The sequence below is a fragment of the Miscanthus floridulus genome, chromosome 11, assembly GCF_019320115.1.
Source record: "Miscanthus floridulus cultivar M001 chromosome 11, ASM1932011v1, whole genome shotgun sequence".
NCBI lineage: Eukaryota > Viridiplantae > Streptophyta > Magnoliopsida > Poales > Poaceae > Miscanthus > Miscanthus floridulus.
This window is the reverse complement of record NC_089590.1, coordinates 82,537,986-82,562,181: the sequence shown is the minus strand read 5'-3', so window position 1 is coordinate 82,562,181 and position 24,196 is coordinate 82,537,986. Positions and strand designations below refer to the sequence as shown.

The 24,196-nt window shown below is 46.8% G+C and overlaps 2 protein-coding genes across 3 annotated transcripts; both read left to right on the top strand.

The window, feature by feature from the left end:
* Nucleotides 1–332: 332 nt before the first annotated feature.
* Nucleotides 333–5,802, top strand: LOC136491386 (uncharacterized). Its single transcript, XM_066487661.1, has 2 exons — nucleotides 333–695; nucleotides 5,324–5,802. The coding sequence occupies exons 1-2, from the start codon at nucleotides 611–613 to the stop codon at nucleotides 5,527–5,529; spliced, it is 291 nt and encodes a 96-aa protein (XP_066343758.1). The 5' UTR covers nucleotides 333–610; the 3' UTR covers nucleotides 5,530–5,802.
* Nucleotides 5,803–10,377: 4,575 nt separating this feature from the next.
* LOC136493609 (probable E3 ubiquitin-protein ligase RHG1A) lies at nucleotides 10,378–13,585 on the top strand. Of its 2 annotated transcripts, none has more exons than XM_066489710.1 (5): nucleotides 10,378–10,549; nucleotides 11,857–12,640; nucleotides 12,729–12,800; nucleotides 12,958–13,104; nucleotides 13,190–13,585. In XM_066489710.1, the coding sequence occupies exons 2-5, from the start codon at nucleotides 11,870–11,872 to the stop codon at nucleotides 13,322–13,324; spliced, it is 1,125 nt and encodes a 374-aa protein (XP_066345807.1). In that variant the 5' UTR covers nucleotides 10,378–10,549; nucleotides 11,857–11,869; the 3' UTR covers nucleotides 13,325–13,585. The 2 variants fall into 2 exon arrangements, with proteins under 2 accessions (XP_066345807.1, XP_066345808.1); XM_066489711.1 differs by lacking the exon at nucleotides 10,378–10,549 and adding an exon at nucleotides 11,324–11,406.
* Nucleotides 13,586–24,196: the final 10,611 nt, after the last annotated feature.

Genomic DNA, 24,196 nt, shown 5'->3' with positions numbered 1-24,196 from the left:
GTCGCCGGGCAATTCCTTCCACCCCTTGTGTGGGCATACGTACGTAACCACGCCGTTGGGCGGTGCGGGTCGCGCTCAGGTCAAATTCCCTGTCCAAGCCGAGAGACCAAGAGGCACTCGCACGTACGCGTGCGCGCCCTGCTGCCCCCACAAGTGTTCGACTTCGACTTCGACTGGCCTGCCGCCACGAGGCACGGACACACGCGCCGCTTCGCTTCGTTTTGCCTGGTGGGGACAGGTTACCAGGCAGAGACGACGCAGGCAGAGTACCTGCACCTGCACCTGCCGAGCTCGCGGAAGGCACGGGATAAAAAGCAGGAGCAGAGCACGCCCGCCCATCGAAAACGCAGGAAATTCAGCCGTCGGCGGCGGCCAGGCGCCCAGGCCAATAAAACTGCCGTAACGAACCAACACACGCAGCTCTGCCTCTGCGCGCGCGCTCTCTCCCTCTCTTTCTCCATAAACAGCAGCAGCAGCAACGAACAGTTGCAGCCACACCTGACTTGGTCACCACCAGAGAGCAGAGGCGGGCAGGGGAAACTGACGGGGAGCGCGTCGGCAGGCGTCGAGGCTGGCCGCCGCGAGGATCCCGGCGCCCGTGCGCGCTGTCATGGCGTGGTGGCGGAAGAAGGTGGTCTCCCCGGCGCGCCGCGCGTGGGCCGCCGTCTCCACACGCGTCCGCGCGCGCAACACAGGTACGCGCGGCACCGTTCCCCCCTAACGCCCTCGATCGGCTCCACGCGCAACGACTGGCTGCTGCCTGCTGTGAACTTGTGATCGTGTAGGTGCCTATAGAGTATAGGCTTCTAGCCGGTGGAGTGCAGCTCTGGCTTTGGCTTTCTTTGAGCCCCGGCCACGTCAGTCGCCGTTAGTTTGCAGGCCATGTCCTTGCGCCGTTGCGCGTTGTGGTCGATCGATCTCCACTGGCTGACTCTGTTCATAGAGTTCTTTCGTTTCCTGGAGACACCATCTGAAATCTCGCGTTCGTTCTCGTTTTTCAAGCAGATCATTCACATAGGAATTGCTGGCTGCTTCAGTACTGTCTTCTTGATCATACTAGAGTTCAGTATATTCTTTAGATGAAGACTAGAGTTCAGTATAAGGACACTTCAGTGACTTCGTTGAACTATAAATCCTGCAACTGGCTAACTGCAACGAGGTAGCTAGTAAGTAGCAGAGTGTCGGTGAGCTTTGTTGAACATCACTATATAGTTTATAGCAGCTACCTAGTTGAAGAACAGAGAACCGTATGTAGTCCAGGGACGCTAGAGCCATCCTACTTGTCTTCCTTCTTAATCTATCTATTTCATCTGTCTCATTCAAGATTCCAGAAAATTAGTCGTCGGTGAAAAAAAGGCCAGATATACTTGGTCCTCTCATTTTCTCGCCATTTCCTTGGCGTCATACTGAAAAAGAATCGGCCATTCTGAAACTTCGCGATACAAACAATCTTCAGCCTCTAGGAACCATCCGTTTTAAACGTTATTTCATGGTGTCAGTAATTAAAGTCGATCTTGAGCAGCTTGGTTGCGTAACCTACCTTTACCTTACTGCATGAGTTGACTATTCCCCGATTTCATTCCCATCCAGCAAGCACTTATCCATGCATGGTGGAATGTGATTCTTCTCCACCTCCACTAGGGAGTAGTAGAGCGTGGAGACCGGAGTCCTGCTGAGTCAATTAGCTAGACCTTTTAGGTTACCTCTGCAAAACACTCTTTCCTTTATCGCTTCCACACAGCTCCCACTAACTAAAACACCCTCTCCAAAGTTGTAGTTCCCCTAAACTTTGTAACATGTGGGCCCGAGATCTTTTCAAATAAAACATAACAGCCTCTACTCTCTAGAGTGCAGAGTATGTAACATTGGTTGGTTGCTGATGGTGATGCCCGAAAAGATCTTTGGATGTCCAGTCCAGGGTGTATTAGGCAGCGTTTTTTTTCCCTCATGGACAACTCAAATTTCCAATCTGCAGAGGTACACCAAACTTAATGTCGTCAGAGAAAGTCAACCTGGACATGTGGGTACTGTGCTACAGTGAAGTGCGATACGAGCGGACGACACAGACCTTGCAGCAGCTTGGCAAAGAATTAGCATCACCAACACAGCGAGATCTTGTGCAACTGTTGGCAGCAGTACCTAGTACTAATACTAGCACTAGTCGTACGCGGTACACCCACCACCCACAGTAGGCGGTGCCAAGTGTCACGAGGCAGATGGCGCGCGGTTGGGGCAGTAGGCTCGCCAACCAGTAACCGTCCCAGTACCGTGTACCGCTACTGGTGACCATCAGTGCGAGCTGTCGGCTGGGCTTATACGATCGTAGATTATAAGTTGAAACAGTATTTTTCTCTCAAACTAAACCAGTCAGCAATAAATAATTCACTATCGTTTACGACGAAACGAACTTCCGATCCTCTGCCAAACAACTAATAATAATGACCCCCACACCCCAATCATCTAGTCTAGTAATACACGTCCCTTTCAGCTCAGCCTCAGCGGCACGCAACGCAAATCTGAATCCTCAGTCGAGAACAACGACGGCCGTAAGCCCATAAGGCCAAGTGGGGGTGTTTCCGCTCCGTTCCGTTCTGTTGCAGCTCCGATCTTGTTGTCTGTTGCCTCTGTCCCTTCAAGCGTGAAGTGCCTTTCAGTTTTCCACTCCAATAATTCAGCCACCTCCGTTGCGGTGTGAACCTGGGCTTGCACTCTGCAGTTGCGGCGGCGAGCTTCTGAGCCGCTGCCGCTGGTGGCTGGTCCGTGCTGCGCCGAGAGATTCTCTCTGTCCAGCGGCCGCAAAGGTTCAGATGGCGACGTGGCACCGGGCATCGGACAACGGGGCAGCGCAATCAATCGGACCGCGTGTACGCCCATCCACTTTAGGGCGCGTTTGCTTCACAGCGGTTGCATACCACAACTAATCTGCTGTTGCGCCAAAACTTCGGTGCCAAATTCGTTCGCCACACTTGCGGCGCGATTCGGCGAGGAAAATGAACTGGTTAGTAATGGCAAGGCCGCGGCACGCCGCAACTCATGCAACGAACCAAAAATAGGGCGCGGAAGGTGCGGCGGGATCTGGCTATGAACCAAACGCGCCCTTACACCACCAACCTGTCTACAGCCCTAGCCGTTGGACAGCTGATGATCTGAATCCTGATCTATAGTACTCCTAGTAGCAAGAGTAGTATACATGACCTAGCAATAGTGGCCTCTGTGACTGGTGAGCGTGCGGAAACCAAACCGGGTGTCCCTTCCGGAAAACAGCTCGTTTCACTCTCTCCGATTGGAACGTCACCAGCAGACGCTTCTTTTCGTCTCCGTGGAAGGCTGCTTTTCTTTTTCAATCTCCGTTGGAAGGAGGCTGAGGCAGCAATGTGACTACTGACTGATCGACAGCAGACGGACGGGTACCGGGCGACGGCCTTTTCGTCGTCGTGGAATGCATGGAAGGCTGGAAGCGTAGCCGGCTAGCCGCTTTCTCCTTTCTGTCCCCGGCCGTCCGCTGGATTGCCCTGGCATGGCAAGGCCCCGTTCGGCTGAAGGGTTTTAGGAGGAAAGTGGATGAAAAATACGGTTCCGCATGAAATGTTGTGAGAGAAAAATACTATTTTAGATGAAAAAATAAGCGGATAAGCCGTGTTCAAAGACATGCGAACGGGGCCTTGCCATGCCACTAGGGCGGGTAACCCGTGTGGCCGTGTGTGTGGTGCTCGTTCCCGGTCAGGATTTGACTTGCCGGATGCCGATCGAGACGGAATAAAGCCAGTGTCTCCATCTCCATGGTGCTGGTGCGGCAGGGACTAGGAGCGCAGACGAACCTGGTGGTGAGAACTCGTACTCCGGAAGGAAAATGTTCTTGGTTCTGGAAAAGTTGAAGGGAGGAACCTTCTTTTGCTCAGGTAGTTCCTTTACTTTGTGTCGTTTAGATTGTAGATAAGGATGAACCTTACGGTGCAGCACGAGTTGCTGTCCTGGTAGAATATCGAATGCGGCCATGCGGGAAAAGACGGTGTCGGTCGATCCTCTTACCGTCCGTTTTGTGCTAGCTTTTCTGTTGGAACAGATGCTTACTACCTCATCTTTCTGTTTCTCTGCTTTCTTCGTTTGATTGGAGTAGTTTCTTGGTTTCTAGCGCTTTGCCGTAAACCGTTCGACCGTCATTTTTTTTTTGAGAATTTTCCAACGTCATTTTCGTTTTAGAGAACCGTACTAAGAGCCTCTTTGGCAGGGCTCCTGCATGGGCTTCAGCTTCGGCTTCTGCAGGAGCTATGTCAAACGTCTATTTTGGAAAGGGCTCCGCATGGGGAGCCGGTCAAGAGCCGGAGTCATTTTTTACAGGAGAAGCATAAAAAACGAGCTTCGCATGGCTCCTTGTTGTGGGTTCACGTCGTCTAGTGCGAAGGAGCTGTTTTGCCAAACGTTTTCCAGAACGGCTTCAGCTCCTCTAGAGAAGCTGCTCCTTCAGAGGAGCCAGAGTCGGAGCCATTTTTAGAGCAGTCAGAGCTATGCCAAACAGACCCTAACACTTCACTTCCTTTTTCTAAAGGGAAGCTACTGTGAACATCATAACATCTTAGCGAATATGGGCCTCCAGTTCCAGTCGAAGCCCACACAGTCTTAGCCTTTTATGCATTTCAGTTAGATTGACAAGTTTGGGCCCATCCGTATGTAAGGACCCTCGGTGTAACAGATCACACGTCTACTACATGGGCCTATGGGCCTTTTGCATGCAATCTAGGCCCACGATACTGAGACAACAAACACAAGAGACATTATTTATCCTAGGAATTCCTTTATCCTATACATTCCTCTTCTAAAAAAGAGAGACATTATTTATTATTGGAATATAAGGTTAAATAAAGCATACAAATTAACATAGTACAATTATTAATGGATTGGTCAAATTCAACGATGAGCTCAGCATGAATATTCCACAATTCCGGCAGTAAAACAGTGTCACAAATATCGTGAGTATATTTGCATTTCATTCCTCCACCCAGCGGGAGGTCAAAAGGCGGCCAGCATTCGTTTGGTTGTGGCTTGTCGTAAACGATCGTAATTTTTTAGCCGGAACAGTATTTTTCTCTCACACAAACCAGCCAGCAGCTTCACGAACCAGCAACGATATGAACCAGCCAACCGAACATGCTGCTACACCCCTTTTTCCCTCCACTAGCAAAGTGGACAAAAAACAGACGCCTCTATCACAATTCCCTTTCAATCTTTGATCCTCCTCTGTCCTCTCCCTTTGGGGTGGGGTGAATGGGTGATCCATGACCATGACAGTGACAAGATACTTATCCCTGAAACTCTCCCCCTGCAGGCAGCGGCGGCGGCATACTGAAGCTTCACGAGGATGTGCAGACCTGTGGCTACAGGGACGTGCAGGTGATGTTCGACATCCTGACCTCGGAGCTGGAGGCGTCCACACACCGCCCCGCCAAGCACCACCACCACCAGCGCAAGCGGCCGCCGTCCCCGCCGTGGCCCAGCCACCGGTCATCCTCCATGATCGCGGCCGCGCAATAGAGGCCGCCGCCGGTTAATTAATAAGCAAGCAGTTCAGTTAAGAACACCGGGTTAGCACTATACTCTAGTACGTGATGATAGCTATTCATGAAGATGAAGGTATCGTCCCCCTACCCGTCTCTCTGGCGAAAGAGCGAAGAAATCCAGCAGCGTCAAGGTAGTGTCATAAGCTGGCTGCTCTGAATGTGTCTGTACATACTACATAGCACCCGTGCTGAATTTTTCACAATACTCGGAGAAATAGATGGAGCAAGAGGGGTTTGTTTTTTTCAAGTGTCTTATGTCTGGTTCTGTTGCCATTTGTATGGTCTGGTTCTGTTGCCATTTGTATGGTTCATAAGCCCTTTACCAATTTCTGAAGACTTTTTTCAAAAAAAAAGTGAGAGGATGTCAGCAGTAACATGCGAATGTTGGTTCCTTTGTTGATTTTTATAGAGAAACGGCCAAGCGAAGGAGCCCAATTGATTAGCAACAAAACTATATGTGTTTGGGTAATTTGTATGTAAACGGAGCATGACAGGTGCAACTTGCTGGGTATCTTTCACGTCAGACGTTGACATTTAACAGAACTGAGGCGCCCCGAAGAAGCAACACGCACTGGCTGTATGTATTGCGCGAGCGTTCCCTTGCCATCAGGCTAGGCGACCCTGCTAGCTTATGCGTCCACGACAACTCCACTAGCCCCTCTAATGATGATGGGATTTTGATCTCAACATACAGTGTCATTCAGCATCATGTTACAGGTTAGCGTGACGCTAACATCTGGTTTCTTCTTGTTGGAAGTGGAGCATCGTTTCTTTTTTGAAAGAGAGGTCTAGAAAATTGTTTTTTTTTTGTTTGAACGAAAGGTACAGAAAACTGTCAAACTGAAGCATTCAGAGCAGTGGTCTGAAATCTGTACTAGTTGACAGATTGTCAGAAAGATAAGCTGAAGCATCCATAATACCACAGCAAGTTTTCTAGTGTGATTTTTAAGTACGTTTCAGATTTGTTCTTAATGATGATCCACCAATCTGTATTTCTGGCAACTTCCTGACATTTCACAACGCGAAGTTGACAGCGTGACAGGGATACGAAGCGTATATAAGAGGCGTATCAGTTTGGGCTAATAGCATTTGGTTGCTGCAACCTATCAGCTTAATAAGTAAGTAGATTCTGTACATCTGGACACGGCGTCAACTTGCAGGTTGGGTGAAAGTGAAGTCGTGGCTCTTAAAACTTTAATTCAGGCAAACCAGATTGTGGTTCTGCTAAAACTGACACCTCTATTCAAACTTCAAACACTACACAAGGCCAAATAGCATCGCCTTCCATGCCCTTCGCTTTCTCTGAAAGAAAACGACCTGTGAGAAGACCCATGGGTGCAATCCAACTGAAAGGCCGTCCTATCCAGTCCCAGTCCATCCATCCATGCAGCACTTGGAAGAATGATTTTGTTTGTGGAGCAGATCAAGTGCTGTGCTAACCAGAGAACCCAACAAGGAGACATCACTCTACATAGGAGTCTAGGAGAGGGTTATCAGCTGATTAGTGTCCTGCCCTGCCGTGCCGTGCCGTGTTGAATTATCACACCAACACAGACACACACTGAAAGGCACCTGCATTATCAAATCAAACAAACCAAGAACCATGAAACCAACTCCAAAAATAAATTGCGCTGCTGATCGCGGCATCATGCGATGCGGTCACAGACTACAGAGGGACGAGCACGCAGCTTAGTAGGCCACGGTTGCTGAGTTATATAAAAACCCCTGGACGGCCCTGTGTATGTATATTCATCATGGCAAGGATTGAGTAGAATCACGATAGCATGATGTTGATACGGCACGAGGAGAATATATAAAGTTCAGAAGTGGTCAGAAGACCCGGGGCGGCCATGAGGATGCAAAGGAAAGCAAAGACAAGGCGCTCCGGATGTGTGCGGCCCTGTCTGACGCCGAGCGGCGAGCGCATAAAAAAATGGGGGCTCCGACGAGTTGTATACTTGTATGGACATGATTGTGGGACGGCTTGCTTGGTCGTTTGATTCCCCCCTGTAATCATGCTGACGACGCAAAGGGGATGCAGCAAAGTGAGGCCTAAGCCTTCAGAGTCATGGCTGCTATGATGCACATGTGCGAGGAGGGGAGTGCGAGCGAAATTTCCAAGACTTTCAATCTAATAAACCAAGACGATATAGCGAAAAGATCGACATACCGCCAGTTTACTAGTTTTTTTTTTTTGACAATAAGTTTACTAGTTGAAACGAAGACCTGCATCAACGTGTAGAACTCGTGAAGGCCAAGTGAAACTTCTCCACCTGTGTCGTCGCCGTTGCAGAAAAGAAGAGGACAGGCAGTTTTCCGTTGCGGCTTTGGATCATGCGCGTATGCATAGCAATCAACATCCGTTGCCGAACTCAACAAATGGAGACGACAAAAGGTCGTTTTGACGGAGCTAGCTGCTCTTGGGACTGTTGAGAGCCTCAGCCAACGGTGGATACCAAACAAAACTGCATGCCAGTAACTTCAAAAAAAAACTGCATGCCAGTGGCCGTCAGGCCATAACCGTACCCCAACGGCCTCTTATGGTCATATCGACCTGCAGCATAATCCCCATCCTCTCGCCGTATACATTTGGCATCTGTGTGTATCATGCATCCACTCAAAAAAAAACTGTGTATCATGCATGTTCACAAGGACCTTGGTTATTCGTCGTATGCATGTATGCATATTTTGCCCGGATTCTTGTGCCATTTGTGTGCTTCTGGCTGGCATGTCAACCGGATGCCCAAAAGGCAAGCGGCCGTGCGTTAAGTTAGAGTAGCGGCCAGCGACCCCCGTACGTCAACTGCCGGTTGCTTTTGGCCTGCCGCCGCCTGCATTTCGTGCCGGGCGCCTCTGTCATCATATCGCGCTGCTACTGCTAGTGGTAGTGGCACGGTTCAGTCCGTCCAACTCCAACTCCGGCTACGAGCCGACCAGACACGCACATACACACCATTTAGCCTTCAAGTAACTTGCACCAAACAAAAGATAAGAGTGGAGGATCGGTTTTATGCCGTCGTGATGTGTACTCGCCCGCGCTGAATCGGCTCACGTATTTATGTGTTGACCAGTTCCTGTGTACTACCATTTGTTCCAAGGAATCTTAAAAAAAAAACTCGCCTGTTCTTGCAATTCACTGTAGAAGATCACAACTAACCCAGTTTGTCAGAAAGAACTAGGTACAAAAATTCGTCCAAATTCTGTCTTTGATCCAAACGTAGCTTTGTGCCTATGGTCAACGGCCGAAATTTAGCCGGGCCGCTACAGCCTATGGGCATCCATCCATCCAAATGTGTCCAAAGAGCCACCAGCCACCATTGTGGTGCAGGAACGTCTAGCGACGTCTCTGACAAAGACATCGGTCCAGTTCGTTTATTTGAAATTTGGTTTACGTTGATCTGTTATGAGATAAAAACACTGTTCGTTCATTGAAAAGTAGTGATAAAGAACAGAGCGAATTTTTTTTATAATATTAGTGTTGACTCTTGTGTGACATGATGAGATAATTTTTGACACTGTATACAAACAATTACTAAAGTATGTTTTCCTCTTTTATAAAAGAATTCGTGCGCTGTATGAGATGGAAGTTGGTATAGTTTTTCTGTGTATGAAAACTGATGGAAATCGTCTACACACACAAATCCCCTCTTGTCACGCCATGAAAATGATTTCTACTAGGAGAATATGTGCCGTATAAGTCAGAGCAAGTCGTGAGCCACGAACTACAGGACATGAAAGGAAGCTTACTTTTCCCGTCCTCTTCCTGAACAAATTCCAGCGATCGCCGTCTGCAGAACGACGGGATGTCACAAAAATATTATCTGCCATTTTAACGCAAATCACAAGGGAGACGAGAGAAAAATGAGTGCAAAAGCAAAGTACCGGTGTACAATTTTAGCAATCTAAAGTACTGATTTTTATGCATCATATACACTTTACAGCCGCATCCAAGTTGGTACTCCAACAGCTAGCTGGACAGGACTGCTGGTCGTCCTAAAAATAACCAATCACCCTGGTCACACACTAAGAAAAAGGGCTTTGTACTAACTCAACGATTTTTCACTTTACACCACGGCACGCCAACAAAACTTGAACATCTGTACACATATCTATTATGTGTTGCACGTTTTTATGTTATTATACGTGGTACAACATATTTTATCTTAGACTTTTTCCCGCCCGAAAAGTGCACGCAAAAAACACTTTTTCCCTGCACTAATTATTACTGCTGCCTTTTTAATGTCTCAATAGCTGTAGACTGCTATGTGCTATTCTCCCACTTAAAAAAACTCTCAAAACATGTTGATTTTGATGTGATATACTAACTGCTATGCATTGTCACCCTGTTCGCTTGTGCTGAAATTTAGCTTATGTTGATGCTTATGCATGTGATGATGAGGCGGAGAGTCAATTAAACAAATAATAAAAAGGCATAGCGTAATATATATTTGTGCACCAAAAAGACCAGAAAACACTGACACTGCTTCACGAAAAACGGACAAAAAAAATGTCCCCCAAAAAATGCGCAGGCAACAGGATGGCCCAACGCCCCACCTGTCAGTCCCTCCGGGGGTCCACTTCACTCGACTACACGCATGTACGGGCCGGCACATTATCGGGCAGGAAATTCGGTGGTGGGGGCGGTTCTGGGCCTCCGTTTGAGCGGGCCCCGCGCTCGTCAGATCCTACGCTTGGCGCCTCATCCGACAGCTCCAACCTGCCCCGCGGGCCCCGCCGCCGTCCCTTCCTGCCCGCCACGCCGGCCTCGTCTCCCTCGCCTCTCCTTTCCTGTTCAAGGCTCCGCACCCCGCTCCCTCTGTCTCTGTGGTTTGGTTTCTTGGCCATGCGTATATAACAACTCCCATCACTTCGGATCTCTTCTTATCGCCCCCTCCCTATTTCTCCCCTCGATTCTCCGGGTTGATCCAGTCGCTGCCGGGCCTGTTCCATTGGAGGAGAATCACCTGGTTAGAAGGAAAGGCTTGGAAAGGAAGGTTGGTCATGGCCGCTCCTCCTCATCTTCTTCTTCCTCGTGTTATGTTCAGATGTTGGCATGCTATGTTTGGTTCGTTGTTTCTCTTACAACTTTTCATGTTTGGCCTGGTGTTGTTTTGTTGTTCGTGTCAACTGGTTGACGAGTTTGTAGTTTACCTCGCGAAATTCAGGGTGGTAGAGGTTTGTTGTATTCTCGTAGAAGGAATTCAGGGTGGCAGAGAGGTGGTTTGCAGGGTTCTTTCGCCCTTTATCGTTGGGTTCTTCAGTTCTTCTGTAGCGGCTGCCTGTGAGCGTTATAGGCGCTGCAAGTATAGGAGTACATACATACCTGTTGCCATCGTGATCGATCGCTGGATTGATTTTGTTGGGACTTTGAAGGTTTGATGACCCACGAAAGTTCTGAATTCTTGGTCTCTGCAATCCAATTCCTTTTTATTTACTATATCGAACTTCCTCTGCTTTTTTTGTTTCGTAAATAAAAGAAAGAAAGAGAAACTTCCTCTTGTTCCTCGAATACAGGTCAATGTTTTCCTCTGAAAGACGGAATCGTTTTCCGCTGCATGTTCCGGTTGCTTCGGCTGTCTGAAACCAGCAACTTTCCTTTCCATCCTTTTTTTTCAGTTACAAGACGTAGATAATATTTTTCTTATGCGATAAGATAGGTACTACTATCCCCATGGAATCCGTATGTGTCAACCGTCGGGGTGCCTCCTAGTTATCTGATTCCGATTCCCGTAAAGCAAAATCAGTACACCTTTCTGTTTTTGATACAGTACTGTGCTGTGCCGTGGTACTGCAGGCATGGGCAAACTGGCCTTTCAGGATAGGAAATAATTCCAGACAGGAAGGGAAAAAGGTTGCTACTACAACAACTTCGTTTGTTCCACAGAGAAAGATGCTTTGGTTGTACTATGAGTAGGCACATATATAACTAGACTGATTATAATATAATACGTAAAATTGTACCAAGGATCACCTGACTAATTTCGTTTTAGTAAAATTAATGATTAAGATCATGTTCTTTGGGTCTGCTGAATCCATTTTAGTCATACTGTGACCACATGGCCCGTGGTGAATGGTGATTACTTCTTGTGCATGCCTGTATAACTATAGTTTGAAGGCGAAACGGTATTTCAGTTTATATTGCGTATTAATTACAAATTGATATCAGGCATGTTAGACGTGTATCGGTAATGGCCGTTAATGTCATGAATCCAGCAAATTACCTGTTTGCAAGGTCTGAATGATTTAACCTGTTCGGGAAATGTCAGAGTACCTGAATTCTGCCAACCATTTCTAATTTCAGGTAATTATCTGACATGGATGAGCACATGGGAAGAAGAACAGTCGGCGGCCTCCTCTTCACCAAGGGAGGATCGATTCTTCTCTTCAGAGAAGACGCTTCGCGCCCCAAGGCCAAGAATTGCTGCTCGCGCCATGGCTGCAGTGGTCAGCATTCTACTGACAAGGCCAAAGGCAAGGAGGTGCACAGGGCGGCGGCGCCCAATGAATCAACACCGGCCACCCCTCGGAGATCACAGATTTTCCGGAAGCCCAACAGAAAGCCTCCACAAGAAAGCAGTGCTTCAGGCAGCATCAGCAGGGATGCAGGAGGCTCTTGTAGCGAAACCGGCAGCAGGTCAAGAGACACTCCCGGTCCCGGGCGTGATCTACTGGCTCGGCTTAAGGAGAGGGTCAACACATCAAGGAAACGATCGCTGAACAGGGAGAACAGCCCACAGTCTCCGAATGGATTCAGTGCTGGTTCCCCGAGCAATAGTCGATCGGTCTCAAGGCCGTCGCATCGGGCAGCTTCTAGGATAAGAAAAGCCGATGAAGGTGCAGCAAATGCAGGAGCTGACGGTGTGCAAAGAAATGGTGCTGGAGATGCTAGGAGGAGTTCAGAGAGGACTGACGATGACTTGCTGCTAGTTGAGCAGGTAACAAGAAACCATGTGCCTTCTGAAGGGTTTCTTTCTGGATTCATGGCGAGATACAGAAGCGGTCTTCAGGGAGACCTTTCGTCCCTGGACGACAGCATGGAGGACTCAAATGGATACTTGCGCTTTGATGTGGGTGCAATTGAAGAGGTAAGGCATTCTATCACTACACAATAGCCATGCTAAAGTCCAAATTATATAGAGAATGCAAATCATATAATTACATTGTGCATTGCAGCTTGAGAACTACTTCATATTCAATGATCGGCATAGAGGCATGAGGATGGATATCGACGGCATGTCCTACGAAGTATGTCTTGATGTCTGGCCCCTTACTCTGTCGACCCCGTTTTCTGATTTCCTTCATTGCTTCATCCTCTTCTCTCTCTTCAGTCAGCAAACATTTTTTTGTTTGTCATGCTTTGTATCTCCAGTACTTATATAATTTGTGACACTCTGCTTTGAAGGAATTGCTTGTTTTGGGAGAGCGAATTGGTACTGTAAACACAGGTCTTTCAGACTGTGCATTGTCCACGTGCCTGAACAGGAGCCTCTACATGCCCACAGCTTCAGGTTCTCAAGAAGATTGTGAAAGAAAATGCAGCATATGCCAGGCAAGTACATTTGTAGCAGATTGTTCTGTAGCAGGATATTAGTTGCAACCTCTAAATGTTTTCTTTCACTTGAAATATTTCTCAGGAGGAGTATTTAGCCGGCGAGGAGGTGGGCAAGATGGCATGTAAACACTACTACCACCTTTCCTGCATACAGCACTGGCTTCGGCAGAAGAGCTGGTGCCCTATCTGCAAATCTGTTGCCCTGAAAATCAACTAGCAACGCGTTTCATGTTTCTTCAGAAATGAAGTGTATGGATTCTTCATGTCCTGTATTCCCTCCCCATCCCTCCCCTTTTTCCTTTTGAAATTTTTTTCCCTTTTTTTTACTAAAAAACACTCATTTTTATTACCAGTATAAATCAGAAAAGGAAAAATTGTGTTGTGTGGGCTTGCTGCGAGCCTGGACTCATGTTGGCCCAAGGCCCAGTAAGAAGAGCCCCAATTTAGGACGGGAAAAGTCCATTTGAATTCTCTCAACTATCAGTGTCGTCTGATTTCCAACAAAATGCAAATTTGAATACGCGATGCTTACACCGGGTGTCCGATTGCCCGGACGCTCAGGTTGGTGTGGGCCACGACACTCCGAACGGCCCAGTAAAAGTCGCTGTCCACTCGAAGTGTCCGCTCCATCGCAACGTGGTCCACCCTGACCGCCTCACAACGAGACCGCCTCACAGCGACGTTCTCCACCACGCCCGCCCGACCAGCGGCCTCATCCTCAATCTCCACCGCATCGGAGCACCAGCGTCCGCCTTCCTCCGTCTCCACCGTACTCATTAACTGCTGCGTAAGCGCCAGCCGCCGTGTGTGGCCAGCCGGCCAGGAGAGGGGGTCGGCGCTGGTCGAGCCCAAGGCAGGCGCATGCGTAGTTGACCACTACCAGGTCGTGCCACCATGCTCAGTCGCCAACTGGCCGGAACCTGTCATTCCCTGCTCTGCTTTGCGTCGTCCGGAAGAAAAAGGTTGAAAAATGCATGTTGCAAGCGTATGTTTCAAGTGTTTTGGATGTTTTATAGGTATATTGTAAGTGTTTTATATGGATGTTGCAAAACTAGGTCGAGACATTGCATATGTTGCAATATTTGTACACATATGTTACAAGCTTCTATTCTCAATGTTTCATCTGTTTTTTTTCAGACACATGTTGCAAGTGTGTTTATCTAGATGTTGCATATGTTTTACACATATGTTGCGAGTGTTTTATCTTGATGTTGCATCTGTTTACAAAGGTTTCAAGTGTTTTTTCAGGTGTTTTTGAGTGTTTCAAGTGATTTATCTATCTTCAAACGTATGTTACAAGTGTGTGTATCTGAATATTTCAAAAGTAGATCGGTGTTGCACATATTGCAATGCGCATGAGAAACGGAGCGGCGCGAGCGATCCTTGCGCGCGGTCTGGCGTCCAGGAGGCGTGGGCGTGCGAAACGCAGGTGCGGGCGGGGGCATGGTGGTGTGAGCGCAGGCGTGGAGTGCAGGTGGGGGCGGGAAACGGAGTGCAGCGCAGACGTCCGCCCGAACGTCCATGCGTTAGCAGCCTAGCACTACCGAATTGAATATCATTGCTTCAAACATCTGTACCGAATAAAGCTGGTTTGGAAGAGAGTTTAGCTACGCGGGGCATTGAGAGTTCAAAGGGGCAAACAATTTTTTTCTTGAAGAAGTTATGCAATTAAAAAACCTAAAACATAGCGGCGCTCCTGCTTATTTTTCTAAAATATGGTTTTATCATAGAAAATTTGTTAGGTCGGAAAAATGAAACTAGCTTAGATATTTTATTTTCCTAATGTCACACTTTCTTTTAACGTCTCTCTTGGAGTTATTTGAATCTTCTACTGTATCCTTTTTGTGTTTTTTTTTTGTGTTAGTAGATAGATGCTCGCATTATCTACTATCATTAGTCAAAGTTGACAACCTAGTCTACTTAGAAAGAAAGCGACTTCGAGCAGTGCTTTTCAGCGAACAAACAGTAATTTTCTCTCACAATAAATCAGTATAAGCCAAATTTCAGCGAAACAAACAGGGCCGGTACAAGTGTCACTCGATCATGCTAGTGTCATAACAAAAATATCATGTCCAATCAATAAGTATAGGCACGGCACTTCAAGTTTATGAAGATAATATATTTTTTATATATGGATCTGGGTGTGTGTGTGAGGGGGTTGGGTTTATGACATCCACAGGGCTTGGGTACCACTCGGCAGAGTAAGGGTTAATCCTTTGACCAATTTCCCAAAACACTTTAAAGCATGGGAGATACACCCACGGGTGCACTTGTCAGTTGTCACACACCCCGGAAATAAAAACAACAACAACAATGAAAAGATTTCAGTTCACCCTCTGAGTCATTCTTTGAATCGCTCGCAAGCTGGAGGGGGGGGGGGGGGGGGGGGGGGGTAATAATCCATGAAGCCAAGGGCTACTACAGTTATCCCACAAATGAGTGCGAGGATCATCTAATTAACCAGACTAAGTCGAGCTGCCATCCTTGGCCCACACTCAACTTAATCTAGTGAACCTGGTTCTCTCTGGCAGCACCATCCGTGCTAACCAACTATGCGGCCTTCATCTAGGATCATGTCACATGAGAGCATACATAGTTGCCACATGTTCAATTTCTCTTAAAAACATAGTTAAGTCTTATCGGGCCACTTTCAAGGATTATATGAAAATCACTCCGCCCACGGTTTCGAGGCTAAAACTGCCAAACCCTCCTACGCGTAGCCAGTACACAATCCCTCCGGTGTCGACGGCCTGACAGTATACCAAGTGCTCACGACGCCTTGCCTTGACTCGGTCTAGTCCTGGCTCTCACTCATCGCCGTGTCAAGTATTAGCCATACTTAGTTCGTCCTCCCGCCACTTGGTCCCTCAGTCCAAGCCTTTGTGTTCTATTTTCACCGCCCATGGTCCATCGATTAGAACTCCTCACTTGACCTTCTTTGCTGCCATCGACCACCTTTATGCACCCAACACCTGCACATTCATAGTTAAAAAAACACCTGCACATTCATAGGCTAAGAAACATAAAATCACGCTAACCCAACTCAACCAAAACTCGATCATGTCACCTTGACAAGCACTCATCATTCATGACATGGGTACATTTCCATCACGTCATCTCAAACCTTCTTTTTAATGATAAAACAAGGTTTAACTAGGGTAGGAGCTCAGTTAGACCACCTGAGGCAGAAAATAAGGCTTAGCCCTACATTTATTAATTTTATCATATTATAATCATGCTATCATGATACAATGATTGCCATGTGTAACACCCTTGGTGTTACGCTCTAAACAAGTTACCAAACCATGTCGTGAGCATCATGTTTATGTGATAATGCATGTGATGGAAGATGTAGATAACATTTTTGTAACTTTAGATGATCAATAAAAATATTTAATGATAAGCTATTCCATAACTCATATGTATCAAGTAGGGTTTAAAACTAATTTTTATTGAAAAAAAATACTATAGAACGTATATGTGGCGCTTAAATAAAGTTAGAGTATGGACTTTGTAGATGACAATAAAATACTTGCTGTAGAAAAATAACATTTCTAGCCAACATTTCTAATAGCCTAGAAATGCAACTTGGAATCAAATTCAGCTCATAGACTTAGAAGATTTTTAAGTATATAGACAGCTAGACAATGCCATGATTGGCAATTTATTTTGCGAAATCGGGTTAAGAATAGGTGTTATGTTTTAACTCGATTTGGTAGCCTCGTATGCCATCTTGAGTATGATGAAGATGGCTTAGGTCTAGAGGCAACCGTTTAGTTGTTATAGGTGTTTTAAAATACGAGCACGACATGTTCTTGGGTTGATTGGCCGGGTGGACGCGGTCACCACGCTCGGGCGCACACCGTTGCAGCGCTGCTCGCTCGCGCGTGCGCGCGCTACCGCACGTGGCCGGCCACGGCTGTCTCTGGCCTGATCACCACTGGCCTCTACCGCGCGGCGCTGCTGGCCCTGTTCGAGGCCACCACTGCCGCGCGCATGTGGCCGTGCTCGCCATTGCCTTGCCATTTATGGCCCTACGCCGCGCGGGCCATGGCTGGTCGAGGACGCGTGCGCTTGTCCTTTGTGTCTGCGCGCATGCCTTCCCGGTCGCGCCGAGCACGTCCTGCCAAGGCGAGGCCGTGTTGTGCCACCTACCGGCCCATCTCTCCCTCTCTCTCTGCTGCCACCATCAGAGTCGCGCCCCACGCAATTGACCAGCGAGTGGTCATCTCCTTTCAATTCCACGTGCCTATGTCTCCGCCATCAAGTCGTCTTGCTGCCCGACCCTACCCTGCCTTGAATGGCGCCCGATCGAGCTCCAATTTGGCATTTTTCTCACTGCCGTGTCGATAAGGCCATGTCCGGCCGTCGACAGGGGCATCCCTCCTACCATCCCTCCTAAGCCAATTCACCTGCACCACTAGTTTAGCCTTGCCTCCCTCTTCACCTTGCACACGCTAGTGGAACCTATAACACCCCGGTGTTATGCCTGCATTTAGGCACTGCAAATCATACATATCATGCATCATCAAGCATCCTAATCATACATGCCTAATCATATAAATAACAATTGAAACACTATTTCGAAACATATGAAACGTGTTGTGAAACCTGAATGTTGCATACCTTTGTTAGAATTGTTTTGCCCTGATTTTGTTTGCTCGGTTAGTAAAACGTGTTTGGCTATCATGGTAAATCATCTAGCAATGTTTAGTTTAATTTTTGGAGCAAGGTTGGTATTCAAATTAATTCAAAAATTGGTTTCGAAAATAAATTCCCAAAAATTAGGGTTTTGAGCTAAACGTGGACTTTAATCTTACAATTCAAAATCTAGAAAGAATTTGGCTGTGGTCATAAAAGCAAAGTTGTAGAGAATTAAATTCTAAGCAACTTTCATTTTTGGTACATTTTTAAAAGAGGTCATTTTCTTGCTCAAAATAATATTTGAAAGATAACATGTAAAAATTCCTTGAAAATATATTTGAAAAAGGCTTTTCCCTCCTTCGCGGGCCGCCGCCTCGCTTCTGGCCCACGGCCGAAGCCAGCCCAGCGCGCCAGCGAACTCGCCCGCGCGCGCCAGCCCACCTCGCGCGCCGGCCCACGCGTCCCCGCCTGCCGCACGTGTCCCGCCTCGGCCCAGCTCCCGCGCTGGCCCGCTCGTCCGGCCTGCTTCGCGTGCGCCGCGCCACGCCCCCGACCGCATCAGGGCTCGCTCGCCGCGTGGCGACCATGCGTCGGCGTCGCCCGCCGCGCGGCAGCCACGGCCTACGCCCGCACCCACGCACCCGCCTTCACCTGCCACAGCCAGTGCGCTCGCTCACTCCCTCCCGCGCTGCCTTCCCTCTCCGCCAGAGCCGAGCGCCCCAAGCTCTGCCTTTCGCCGCGCCACGCACCCGCCGGCGCAATTCGCCGCGGCTCCTCCATCTCGGCCGGCAATCACGCGCCCTCAGTTTCGCCTCGCCCTCCTTCAAGTTGTGCTCGCATTTGCGCCGCCTGCCGAGCTCAGGTAGAGCCGCCTCAGCCTCGCCACCGACGGCCATGGCGCCGCCGTGCTCGGCCGCCATGGAAGTCACTTTTCCTCTCCTCTCCAGCCCCGCCTAGCTGCCCTACCGCATTCGCCATCTTCTCGCGTATCCCGTGCGCCCGCCAGCTCGCCCTGCTGTGGCCGGAGATGGCCGCCGGCCTCGTGGCTGAGCCGCGCCGTCGCGCCAGCGCAAGCGCCGGCATGGCCCTGCCTCAGCCAGCCAAGCCGAGCCAGGCCGTGGGCCGACGCCCTGCTGGGCCGTCTTCCCCTCCCTCGCGCTCGGGCCACGCAGGCCAAAAGCGGCCGTGGGCCAGCTGATTCCAGCGGGCTGGCCCAGTAGCGTTTAGAGAAATTATTTTCAATTTATTCTTTATTATTTGAAATTTGAAATGGTTTGAAAAATGTTTGGGTACTCAAACTTGTTCCAAATCTGTTGAAATAAATTTATCTAGGTTCCTTATCACCAGATCTACTTGGGAAAATTATTGCATGTCATTTTTTAGATACTTTGCTGTAGAATTTTATTTAATCATGAATATTGCTGATAACTTGAAAAATATGTATAAAAATCTATAGGCTTCAGAAAAATATGATTCTAAATTTGTTAATCTTCTTATGTCATGTATTTCCTAGGAAAAATATGTTTCATGCATGTGTTGTGGAAAAATTTTGAGGTGTAGTTCAAGTACCTTTAATGACTGATTTTTGTTATTTTAGCTAGAGAGCAAACTTTGTATAAAACATGTATGTGATAAATTTTGTACAGTCATTGTATGCTATGAAGAACATAGGAAAAATACTAATTCTATTGTTGGACACTTTTCACAGTACAAAGTATTTTTATGTTCATAATCATGCCATAGCTTGTTATTTTTGTGTAGACTATTTTACTAATCCAAATGCCATGAAAATTTTATGGTAGTCTATTTAGAGTAGTACTATACTAATGTAATTTTCTTAGATTTTTATAAGCACCAGAAATATAGGTTGCTGTTGTAGCCCTAGTTTAAAAGGAAATAAAATAATCCTCTTTAATACAAGATTAGTTAATAATAATAGCTTTGGTGTATCTTTGAAGCATTTGATAAGGTGTGTTGACTTTAACATATTAGTAGTAGAAGAGAATGCAGTAGATAACATGTGCTTGTAGAAAGGTTCTTGAAATGCTAAAAATACTTCTTTTTGCAAATGAGTCAGCTACCCTACTATAAAGCCCTTCATAATCCTTGGTGTCACTTATTTTTGGTTATGTCGGGTAAGTCTAGCTAAGTACCTTCTCGTACTCAGTGTTTTATTTCCACTTGTTGCAGATGGGCAGATGTATTACGGCTACTGTATCAACTGCCTGTATCCTGCGATGGGTGATGCTTAGGACCATGGGCATGGTCATTCCTTACGTCTCGTCTGATTCTTTTGTTGGAGATGATCATTCGCTGGCACTATATTGGAACTCTGCGTGTGTGTGGTTTGAATAAATGACTTTTGCTACTTCTATTCGAACTGGTTTTGTAATAACTAGGTTGAAACTCTGATGTATCCGTGATGCAAACTTTTATGTAATATGTGATGGTGACCGCTAAACTGATTACGATCTTGGCTGGAATGGAAGTTGGTTTGAAATCCTTCGTGATTTCACGGACTACCGGGTTATACGGGCTTAAGTTTGCTAAATCGTCTGCTCTGGCGGATGATTTTCTTACTTAATTTCGTATAATTGGTCAGTTTTGCTACAGAACCGCTACCGCCTCCCCGTCAATGCTGACACGATCGCGCCACCGCGGTGTGCCGCCACATGGCTTAGTAGCACGTGGCCACACCTCCTCCTCCATCCTCCACCCAACCGTCACCTCGGCTAGGTCCACGGTAGTCTACTGATGCTTCCTCGCTAGCCAGTTAGGTTCTTAGGTGCTCTAGATCGTCGATGTAGCTGGGCCGCAGCCGTGAACGGTCGCGCGTTGCTCCAGCGAGTCCCATCGCCCCGTGTTGCTGCTTGGTGTAGGCGGTTGGACCATAGTTGAAGGTCGGCCCGACCGACGGGCAAGCGCGAGCCTCTGGTGGTCGGCACGGTCACGCCGTGTCGTCGCCCGCTGCGCCGATGTGCGCTGAGCCGCTGAGGGTGCGCGTGGGTGAATTAGGGAAAAGTCAAGGGGTTAAGTGAGAAGGTCTGAGAGAGGAGAAAATAGTGTTAGTACTTAGTTATAAATTAGGAGGAGTTCGAGGTCCCTTTTGCAAAATTACCAACGCGCCGTCGTGGGCTGCCTCGCAGCGGGCCAGCCTCGCGTGGGCCGCGCCAGCGGGCCGCGGTACGCACGCGCTGTGTCGCGCGGGCCATGTGGGAGATTTAGTTTTCTTTTTCATAAGGAATTGGCAATGGTTTTCTAATTTAATTTTTGAACTGATCTTTGGTAAATCATATAAAATCTTGTAGCTGTCTAAAAATTGTAAAACAAATTTTGTTAGGTTTCTAAAATTGTGCTCTATCGGTTAGTGTATTTAGTTCATGTTTATATGTGTTGATATTAGGAGCTATTAAATTATTTGTGGATGCTTAATAATATTAAGTTAATTATTGTAGAAATTTTTGTGGTAAATTAGTGATGGCTTTAGTCCTAAAAATTTTATAGTAGCTTCATTGTATTATTATGTACTCACTGTAATTTTTGTAGCCTTAGAATAGGCAAAGCATTAGGGTAGTTAAATGCTCTTTGTTTCAATATATATTAAATCATGAGTAGAAATAAAGATATACCCTTAAATTTCAAAATTGTGTGTTTGTTAGTTGAATCCAACACCTTGCTTGATGAAGATGATAGTTAGCTTAGTATCTTAGTCATTAGAGCTAGTTTAGTAGCTTGGTATGCACATTCTTAGTTTAAGAGTTGTTGTTGCCTGAGTGCTAAGTGTTGCATCATCATCGTATGCATGTAGAGAACGAGTTGGTGGAGGTTGTGACCACCAGCGATCACGAGTTTGAGGAGTACGAGGAGATTCTCGTGTAGGAGGAGGTTCCGGAGCCGCCACTGACCGACTCAGCTGACACCACGCCTGCCCAAGGTAAGCCTCGGTGCATAACCTCTATTTTATAATTCACCGTATATAAATGCGTTGTGCATTTACGTTACAGGAATTTTATAAAAACCACATGCATAGATATACCTATCCTAAGAGTCTTACTAGTGCAGGTTTGAGTAGATGCTATGCTTAGGTCATCGGTGGCGTGAGTAACCTGCCATTGCTCATAATAGGGGATTATTATTACTCTCATAATAAAATGATGAAAGAAAAAATAGAGACATGGCAGGGATATTATATGGGTATTGGTGGATTTAACAGGTTGTGTCCCGTGGTCAATGGGCTTAGCTTGGTTACACTTTTTCCCCTGTTCGTGTCGATTAAGTACCGTCCGTTGCTATGGATGATAGTCAGGTCACAAACTTATTATCCTGAGCACATACTTGCTTATGGGAGTGGGAAGACTCGTTACGCTCTTGTCGTGGGTTTTGGCTTTTTCTGAACCGACTTATTAGAGGCGTTGAAAGGTAGAGGTCTAAGCACCATATTGAGACCAGGTCTCAAGTATGGAGGCTTGGAGTCCAAGTTTTGACGGGAACCTAGACCCTGTGATAGGAGTGAACTATGTTGGTCTTGTTTGTACCTGAGGTACAAACAGGGCGTGTGTTTTGAGGTACCCAGCTGGGATACATTGGTTTGCGAATCACCGTTTCCGTGAGACGGTACGACTTGGCTTTGGTCTAGCACCATAGTAAAAACTAGAAGATGAAAGATGATAAAATGGTTCTGATTGCTTAACCCTTGCTTGAAAGTAGAACATGTGCTTTTATCTAGAATGGTTAGCTAATAAAGTAATCATGATTGCTAAACCTGATCTTAAGGACGTATTTCTAGTAATGATTTTTGCAAACAAAAAGAAAACATCAAACCCATATTGTCTATCATATGTTTGAGAGTTGGAAAAATATTCCCACTAGTCGGGTAAGTCTTGCGAGTACATTATGTACTCAGGGTTTATCAGGTGCAGCTTGAGGAGTAGTTCTTGTGTGGAGGATTCTTCTGGTGGGCACAGACGGATCCTTGTATAGTTTCTGTTAGATGTTTATTTTTATTCTGCTGTTTAATTATTGTACTCTGAACTCTGGTATTGTAATAAATAATTTTCAAGAACTCTTGATTTATAAAATGGACTAAGTATTGTAAGCTCGTACTCATTATTGGATTCTAAATGTAAAACGTGGATTGTTTCGAGTTCTCCCTTAGGGTGTGCTCGACGGAACTGTCCGGTGTGGCTCACTTTCGAGGTGCTTAGTGTCTGGTGGAAGACGAACGCCTCCGAAAACGTGTTATTTTAGACGATTTGGCCACAGCATGCTAATTACACTTAGGTCGTGACTGATAGTATTGTTTTGAATGACAATGGGGCTACAAATGTTGATGGTCCATAAGGAAACATGAATATAAACAAAATAGTGCCAATCTTATCTTATACTTTTATAAAGCAAAATTTTACTAGCTATTTATCTCAACATGTAAGCTGTCCAACTAGGTAATGCACTATCACATAGAGTTAAAATCCACTAAGCAAAACCTCACTAGCTATTTATCTCAACATGCAAGTTGTCCAACTAAGCAATGCACTATCACATACAATTAAAATCTACTAGCACATGCAACTGCAATTCCCACGTCAGCAAGAAAAATAAGCATTTTGTTATCCACGTCATCATACCTCACAAATCCACTAATCGGCCATTCCATCTGCACTGCGCGGGGTAGGGCCGGATAAAACACTCGTGGTTCGCCAACTCGTTCGACTCGTGGCTGGATCGACTCGGTTCAGCTCGTTTTAATTTTTTCACGAGCTGAGCTGGAAGTCTAGCTCGTTGTTTTAACGAGCTAGCTCAAGCCAGCTCGCGAACGGCCCACGAGCAGAAATGAGCCAAGAGCTATCAGCCCACGACCATAAATCTAGGGTCCATGAGGAAGGCCCAAACAAGCCCACACCACCAAGACAACCGATCAATTCTAGATCCCTCCGTCCACTGGTTTCTTAATGATGGCTTCTTGCTAGAAAGAATGGTCAGTTTGATCCAATATATTTTCATGTTCGCTGTGCTGCCCACATAGTCAATTTGGTTGTTAATGATGGCTTGCAATCGATAGATGATCCAATATATTTGCATGGTTGCTATTTTTTATGAACCTGATATGTATTAATAATATATTGTTGCATAATGATGGATGTTACCTTCTGGAATTGATTTAGCATCAATATTATAAACATGTGTGTCCTATTTTTTTTTTGTAGTAGCTCGCAAGCTAAACGAGCCAGCTCAAGCTTGTGAACGAACCAGCTCAAGCTTGTACACGAGCCGAGCTGAGCTGCCCCTCTAGCTCGAGCTGGACCTAGCCGAGCCGAGCTGACTCGTTACCTTAACAAGCTAGCTCGAGCCGGACCGAGTGAGCTGAGTTAGCTCGATATCCAGCCCTAGCTTAGGGTATGCTTCTAGTATGGTTGATTTACATATCCCCGTCCAGGAGCTGGTGAAA